The 8,421-nt window shown below is 56.9% G+C and overlaps 1 protein-coding gene across 1 annotated transcript in view; it reads left to right on the top strand.

The window, feature by feature from the left end:
- Positions 1-8,421, top strand: part of CACNA1A (calcium voltage-gated channel subunit alpha1 A) — a 287,057-nt gene that overhangs the window by 72,261 nt on the left and 206,375 nt on the right. The window contains exon 3 of the mRNA XM_029916601.1: positions 340-666. Coding sequence (XP_029772461.1) covers positions 340-666 — 327 coding nt within the window. The remainder of the gene's footprint in view (positions 1-339; positions 667-8,421) is intronic.

The raw sequence follows: 8,421 nt of genomic DNA, 5'->3' as shown, positions 1-8,421 counted from the left end.
GGATTCCTTCCTCGGTTATTTTTTGCCTCGCTTCCCTCTCCCCTCCCCCCACCCCTCCCCGGCCCCCGCGCCCCGCCCCCGCACCCTCCTCCCGCCCCTCCTTCTCCGGGGTCAGCCAGGAAGATGTCCCGAGCCGCTATCCCCGGCTGGGGCCGGGCAGCCGCCGTGTGAGCCCCCGACCCGAGGCGCCGAGCCGCCGCCGCCCGATGGGCTGGGCCGTGGAGCGTCTCCGCAGTCGCAGCTCCAGCCGCCGTCTTCACAGCCCCGGCAGCGGCGGCGGCGGCGGCGTCTTCCGCATCGTTCGCCGCAGCGTAACCCGGAGCCCTTTGCTCTTTGCAGAATGGCCCGCTTCGGAGACGAGATGCCGGCCCGCTACGGGGGAGGAGGCTCCGGGGCAGCCGCCGGGGTGGTCGTGGGCGCCGGAGGCGGGCGAGGAGCCGGGGGCAGCCGGCAGGGCGGGCAGCCCGGGGCGCAAAGGATGTACAAGCAGTCCATGGCGCAGAGAGCGCGGACCATGGCCCTCTACAACCCCATCCCCGTCCGACAGAACTGCCTCACGGTCAACCGGTCGCTCTTCCTCTTCAGCGAGGACAACGTGGTGAGGAAATACGCCAAAAAGATCACCGAATGGCCATATCCTTTGCCCGAGCCCGGCAGCGAGCCCCGGCAGCTGCGCCTCCCCCCTCCTCCCTCCGCTTCCCCTCTTTCCAGGCTGGGAGAGAGACCCGGGGGTTGATGGGAGGTGGGGGGGTCTTCCAGGGGCTGGGAGAGGGGGCACCGGGGAGGAGTGTGGAGAATCTCTCCACCCCGAGCTGGGTTGAGCTACCGTGGAGGCTTGGGGTGGGGTGGGGGGGTGGGGGTGGAGAGCCGGGGGAGCCTTTTCCTCCTAAGGACCGGTTCCGGAATGAGGGCTGGGCCCAGGGGTCGTGGCAGGGGCCTGGGTGGGGGCTTCAGGGCCAGGTCCCGAGGGGTCAGAGTTTCTCCCAAATGAGCAGGGACGCGGCCGGGGCCTGGGCTCTCTCTGGCCAGGGCAGGAGAACCGTGGGGGCTCCGGCCGGCTTTCCTTAGGTGCCTCTCGCTTAGGAGCCAGAGGGGCCCCAACCCAGCCCACCGGCTTCTCCACCCCCGGCCTTCCCGCGAGGGGGCCGCTCTCTGAGGGCAGGGCGGTAGGGGTTCCCAAGGCCAAGAGCTAGAGGAAGAACATGTGGCCTCCACCCTGAGGGGCCGGCACTGCTCCCCGGGTGGGCCCCTGGCCCGGATCTGGGGAAGGCAGCGGTGGATTGGGGTGGGGGGGGCACCGCTTCTCACCTGTGTCTGCCAACCACCCTGCTCAGGGACCCCATCATGGTTTGGGGTGTAGAAAACATCCCATTTGCCCCATCCAGGGCCCCGACCTGTTTCAAGACCCAGGTGAACTGTTTCAATAAGAAAGCTAGGGCAAGCGGTCCTTCCTGAGGTGCGGTGTCAGGCCGAGGGTTGGATTCCGTTTCTCCCACCCTAGGGAGCCGGGAGGGGACACCAGGAGAATCAGCCTCCGTGTGGACGCCTCCGGCAGGTAAACGCCTTTTTTTTTTTTTTTTTAACCAAAGACCCAGAGGAAGAAGGTGAAGACCCCATTTCCTCTGTCGGGATCCTATCAAAATGCAGAGCCCCTTGCTTCTTTAAATCCGTGCCTGCTTGAAATAAACCTTGAGGAGGGCTTAACATCTGTTAAGATGTAGGCAGGCAAGGATGGGTAATTAGTCGGGCTTTCTAGCAGTTATTTAAGCATGACCCAGATTCCAAGTGGGGGGACGCACCCCGCTCTCCGGGCTGACTGGCCACCGGGCCATGCCCAAATGTGCTGTCCGTCGGCTTGGTTCCAACTGGCTGACTTCCGGGTACAAACGAACGGGGCTGGATGGGCCCCTGGGGCTCAGCGACGAGCCCCCCCTTCCTTGATGTTTGGTTTCCGCTGTTCTGTGCGCTCAACAGGGCTTGGCCCTCAGGTGGTCCTGGGCCTGAGGAGCTCTGGGGCCGGTGGATTCATTTTTCGGGGGACTCAAAGATCGAACACACTTTTGGCTTTTGGGGGCTGCCATTGTCGGAGGGCTCTGAGGTTTCGGAGCGTGTGAACAGTCCACTCTGAGGGTGGTGGAAATTAGGAGGTTCGGCCGAGGGTCTTTCTGGAGGGGCAACACCCCGAAGCGTGAGGTCATCTTGGTTGGGGCAAGAAGCAGGAGCTTGGTGTCTGTCTCCCAAGTTCCAACCTCACGAAGACTGATTGAACTGCTCAGGGGTCTTGTGATCACTCTGCCGGCCTCTCTCCGCCCCAGCCACCTCCTGCCAGGGAGTGAGGGGGGCTTGGAGGGTGACAAGTGTCCGTGTGCTCAGATAACTCCTGGGGGTGTCCAGGGAGGGATTTGCTGGGCTGACAGGTTTTCATGTTGAAAATGGCCTTAGATTGCCTTCTAGAGCCTGGATCTGGAGTCTTCTAAGAGGAAAGGAAGGAGGTGGGAGTCCTGGCATCGTGTCCTTAGCTCACCCCGTCCAGCCCGAATCTTGCTGAGCTGGGGGTTGCCGGGGAGGGAACGGACCGCCGGCGACCCCTCAGAGGGAGGATCTGTACGCCGAGATGCCAGTGAATCGGGAGCGTTCTGTCCTGTTCATTCTTTAGGGCTCCTGTGGCTTTCTTGCTTTGGGTAGCTTGGCGATGAGTTTGTGCATTTTGCTCTCTGTAGAAAGAAGGTTTTTATCTTCCCTCTGGCCCGAGGCAGCAAACACATTATACAGCCCCGCTCTGGAAGGAAAAGCTCTCCATTCTTCAATCTGTCACCAGGCAGGGTAATCCAGGTCTGAGCTTTCTGGATGGGGAGTTGGGGGGGTGGGCGAGGGGACAGAGAGCTGGGAGAGGGGCGCTGGAGAAGAGAATCGGGGCCCAAGCCAAGAGACGGACTGTGGGGAAACACTGGCGAGTCAGGGGACCGGGGCAGAACGTTGGCTTCTACGTCCAAACGCTTCTGCCGTTTAAAAAGATATATTTGAGTTCTTACTCTGAACTTTAAGAATAAAGTCTTATACATGGATGCGAAAGAACGCAAGTCAAGCCTGGCTTCATATGTGTTCCTAAAGTGGACACAGCCACACAGCCAGGGCCCAGGACAAGAAAAAGGATGTGACCGGCTCCCCAGAGACACCCCCCCGGCCCCCTCCCTGTCCTCACGCTATAGAGTTTAACCGCTACCCTGACTTCTGACCCCACAGATTCATTTTCCTCCACTTGAACTTTTCTATAAACGGAAGTCACAAGCTGTGTCCCTTCGCATCTGGTGTCTTTTGCTCGATAGCGTGTCCACGAGATCCATCCCCATCGCTGCTAGTATTATTGGAGGCTGTGTCCTTCTCTTCTGCTTTGCTGTGTGACTCTCTACCACAGTGGGCTCAGGCCCCTCGACTTTTGAGGGCCACTGGGGGGTTTCCAGATTGTGTGGTTAGGAACGTCCTTGTACCCCGTCTTCTGTGGGACTTTATTGCTTAAACCTCTCTCGGGTCTGTCCCCAGGAGTGAAGCTGGCCCCTGCCATTCTTTGGTGCATGTGTAGCAGGATGGCGACTTGGAAGTGGCACTCACTAGCTGAGCACGGAAAGCACCGTGTTCCCCGTCTAGTGGAGCAGAAGTGAGCAAATGTCGCGTGCACCTGGCTGTAGGCTCCCAGGGCCCGAGAGTGTTACTTCCAAATGCAAATTCCAGCATGGGACGCCGGCGGAGGGCACAGCCCTGCGTCTCCAGGCTCCTGGGTGCTTTGCCACCTTGATGCCTTTCCCCTCTGCGCCCTCCTCGCACGGGGCTCCAGCGTGAAGCCAGCAATGAGAATCAAGCGTTCTCATTCTTTTTAGTCCTCTCTTCTTAAGCAAGAAAACCCGAATGCAAGCCTCTGACGTTCAGGGTTACGCTTTTCCCCCTGGGAGGTGCTGGGCGGTGTTGACCACACACCTTGGGTTCCGTGTTCTCCTTGATCAGAAGCCTGATTTCAGTACAGCCGCGAGGGGCTCTGGTGCTGGCTTCTGAAGAGCTCAGGTCTGTCCGCTCCAGAAGGCGCATCTGTCAGCCTTACTGGAGCCCCCACTTCATGCCACTCCGTCCTTCTCATGTGCTACCAAACGCCAGTGTGAATGTCCGCGTCCCCCCATCCTGCTCGTGCCAGCAGATCTCCCACCGAGCACCAGCGTGGGGGAGGAACTCGGGCCACTGCAAGAGCCACGGAGCCAGGTGTCCGTGCTGTCCCTCTTGGTCTCCCCGGTGTTTTAAAAGAGCAATGTTCTCTGTGGGAAATAGAGGGAGCCCTGGCGAAGTTGGAGCGTGTTGTCAGACTCCTGAGACGTAGAATGTGCTAGAAGACACCGTTGTAGAAGGCAGGACAGTAGGATCCCACTGACCCTTCTTCTAGATCAGTGTGGCTGATATTTCCAGAGGAGCAAAATTCCGGGGAGTGAGAATTAGCATGACTTTTGCACTAGGATTTTTTCCCCCCAAAGGTGCGATTTCTTCTCTTCAATCCCTGAATCCAAAAGGCTCTGAAAACCAAAAGATCACATCAGTTAGGGGGGAAAACCTACCTTGAATTGACCTGAGTTTATAGTCTTTGTGTAGAGCTTTAAAATATCCCCCTTGGGGTGTGTTTTGGTGTGTTTTGATGCAGAAGCGTTAGAGATGCTGGGCTCTCGGGCGCTTTTCCTGCTCTGTGGTGCTTTCCACACGTTCATGTGTGTGTGTGAGGGTTGTCCTGTTGAAACGATGGTTCCGGTCCAGCAGGTTTGGGGTGGGGCCTGGGGGTTTGCTTTCCCGGGGCCGCTTTTCTGTGGCTTACCCTGGGAGTGGCCAGGTCCCATCACAGATGTGTCCTGTTACCTTCTTCTTTTTCTCCAAGATCGGGTTTAGTGAGGTACAAACACTGGTGGCGACATTCACCCTTTCTGCACACGGCACCGTGGGTTTTGGCACGCGCGCGCCGCCGTGTAGCCACCGCCAAAATCAGGATACGGGACCGTTTCGGAGCACCTGGCTGGCTCAGTCAGTGGAGCGTGCAGCTCCTGATCTTCGAGTTGCGAGTTTGAGCCCCACGTTGGGTGGACAGATGACTTAAAAATAAAATCTTTAGGGGCGCCTGGGTGGCTCAGGCAGTTAAGCCTGGGCTCAGGCCATGATCACATCGTTTGTGAGTTCGAGCCCCACGTTGGGCTGTGTGCTGACAGCTCAGAGCCTGGAGCCTGCTTCGGATTCTGTGTCTCCCTATCTCTCTGACCCTTCCCTGCTTCCACGGTGTCTCTCTGTCTCTCAAAACTAAATAAAAAACATAAAAAAATAAAAATTAAAAAAATCTTTAGAAAAAGAGAAGGATAAGGGGCAGTTTCAGCATCTCAGGATGTACCCTAATGCCCCTCTGGGTCCACACTGACCCAGACCCTTGCATGCACTCCTCTGTTTTCCATCTTTATGCTTCTGTCTTCTCCAGCAGGTCATATAAATAGCATCAGACCATAAGTGGCCTTTGGAGCCTGGCTTCTTCCATGCAGCCGTTGAGATCGATTCGTGTCGTTGTGCCTATGAGCAGCTCATTTCTTTTTAGTGCTGAGTAGTATTCCATGGCTGGGCCAGAGTCTGTCCATCCATTTTCCAGCTGAAAGACATTTGGGATGCGTCCAGGTGGGGCGATTATGACTAGAGCTGCTCTAAGTGTTGGCAGTCGGGTTTTAGTGGGAACACTGGGAATGTACGTTCCGTTTCTCTTGGGCAAATAAATAGCCGGCAGTCAGATGGCTGGGGTGTGCGGCGGTCAGGATGCATTTAACTCGACCAGAGGCCGCCAGCCTGGTCGTGCCGTTTTACGTTCCCATTCTCCTGGTCCCTTTAGATGAGAGCACAGCCGGCCTCTAGGGTTTCCATAAAGGACTGTGGGTGTGCAGACAGGGCCGGGGGTGGTGGCGTCAAGGACCAGTCAGAGGAATGGGCAAGAGTGAGGCAGGGCGGCGGGGGGGGGGGGGTGTCTGCTGTGGGGAAACAGGGTCTCACGTGTGGTGCGTTGGTTCGGCCACTTGTAGTAAAAAGTCAAGTTCTGAGGACCCGAGGCTCATGCCTGATGCCCTGTTCCCCGCGGCACCTGGCACAAAGTACACACCCTGTAAACGTTTGTCCCGAGAGTGAAAAATCGCCTCCCATCACCCACATGCGGTCATACAGATCCGCTCTGCCCTGGATGCTGGTGTTTTAGGTTTCCAGCGTGTTTTAGGGGCGGGGGTTGGGCAGACAGGAAGGGTCTGTGTGCGTCAGACCAGAGGACGTCTCTGAGGTTCGCGTGTCTGAGCAGTTGGGGAGCGGTGGGCCCTTGAGAGTGAAGTCTTTCTTGAGGGGCTTGGAGAGATGTTTCCTGGGTGCTGGGGGCTGATGTAGCACCCCTTCCTGCTGCCCACCCCCCATCACCAGGACACATAGGTACGCCTCTGGCAAAGGAAGGCACCACCAGGAAGGAAGGTGGATTCAATCCAGAGATGGCTGGAGCCCAGCCGCCCCATGGTTCATACGTGCTGGGGAATATGTTGAGTCAGCTCTTGAGGAAGGATCCGTGCGGGGTCCTGAGAGATGGCAGAGGCGAGGGGGACTGTTCTGTGCTCTGGGCCAGCCAGCGACGGGTTTGCGCCACTCACCGGCCAGGCTGATTTGGGCACCGGGCTTTCAGTGTCCTCACGGCTGTGCTGAGGATGTTGCTTCTGGTAGTGTCTCCCTTGGAGGGCCCTTGGGGCAGTTAGGAGGCTCCCTTGGGGCCCTTGGGGCTCATTAAGTGGCAAATTCTCAGGGCACTTTCTGGCACGAAAAAACCCCCAAGCACGTGAGCCATAATGCTGGACAGTGCTTCCCCGCCCCCCACCATGTTCTTTTCTGGAAACTTTGGCTAGAAGTGAGGCTCTCTGGGTAGGCGCAAGGGCCCCTCTGTGACTGGCCAATTTGGATTTATACATCCGAGGGTGACACTCTTTAAAGCACCCCTCAGATGTTCCGTATTCTCTGTTCTCTCTGGAAGCTTTAAAGGAGGAAAAAAGCCATGCCCACTTGACCCATTTTTCTATTCCCTTCGGTCTAAGATAAAATTAATTGTCTTCCTCTCCCTTGATTCCCACCCCCCCCTTGTAGGTGACAGGTGCGGGAATTTTAAAGTGTATAATTAGTTTCTCCGTTCCTCCCCGTCTCCTCCTTCTGAGCCGGCAAAGAGTTTAGCCAAGGATGGAGATCACACGCCTTCGGACAGCTTCTGTGGTCCCCCCAGGCCACCAGTGTGGCGTTAGAATGTGTCCCCCTCCCCAGTCCTGTCTTACTTCTCCCCTGTCCCTCACCTCCTAGGAGAATAGAGAAGACAAGGAACATTCCAGAAGAGGAACCCGGGGGTGGGCTGCACAACTCGGGTTGCAGAACCTGCTGGGCGTTGGTCCTTGGCTGGTGAGGACGAACTGGATGTCCCCGAATGTCCCAGTTTGCCTCGGACTGTCCTGGTTTTAGCATCTCCGGAACCCCGGTCATTCTGGGCAAACCAGGCCATGGTCACCCTACTGGGGAGTTCTCACCACCCTGGGTGGGAGAGAGGAGGGGGAACGGGAGGCGATGCCAGGAAAGGAGGCAAGGAGAATTTAGGTGGTTTTTTTTTCCCTCCTCTGAAAAGCTGAGACTTTTATTGGAATGAGCCGGGCTTTGGGAAGCCGCCTATTTAAGGCAGCTAATGCGGGAGAGATCCCGGCTCTGAAGTGAAATTCCCAAGTTAAGTCTGGATCAAGTTTTGTCGTCTCTCTTGGGTCACAGATGGGTTTTATCTCCTGTTCAGATTGGGGGCACCCTGGGCCCTTCCTTTAAGGTGCTCAGTGCTCAGGTCGCACCCAGAACGTGGAATTAGCGCTCTCTCTCTCTCTCTCCTCCGAATAACACCCTCTTACTCACCCACCTGCCGGTAAATAATACTCAACGCTGTTCAGTTCCGTTCTCGTTTTAGGTCTGTGTGTAAAAAGTATATATACTTTTAAACCAATTTTTAAAGTATTTTTGGCTGAGTAGGTTTTGCAGGAGGGCGAAGTCAGATCTCAAGAATCTCAAGATTGGTTGTAGAGAAAACACTGGTGCAGATAGAGACCGTGCTGGCGGGAGGGAAGGGCGGGTCACATGGTCTCTGACCTCCTGGAACCTGCCAAGTTCTTTTATCTCACTGACCTTTATTGTTTTCTTTATTAAGAATAATGGGTGTTGGGGGGGGGCACCTGGGTGGCTCAGTTGGTTTAGCATCCTTCTACGGCTCAGGTCATGATAGGGTTGTGGGTTCGAGCCCTGTGTCGGGCTCTGTGCTGACATCTTGGAGCCTGGAGCCTGCTTCCTATTCTGTGTCTCTCTCTTCCTGCCCCTCCCCTG

Source organism: Suricata suricatta, chromosome 12, assembly GCF_006229205.1.
Source record: "Suricata suricatta isolate VVHF042 chromosome 12, meerkat_22Aug2017_6uvM2_HiC, whole genome shotgun sequence".
In the NCBI taxonomy this organism is placed as follows: Eukaryota; Metazoa; Chordata; class Mammalia; order Carnivora; family Herpestidae; genus Suricata; species Suricata suricatta.
Note: the sequence above shows the minus strand (reverse complement) of the source record. Positions and strands in the feature narration are given on the sequence as shown.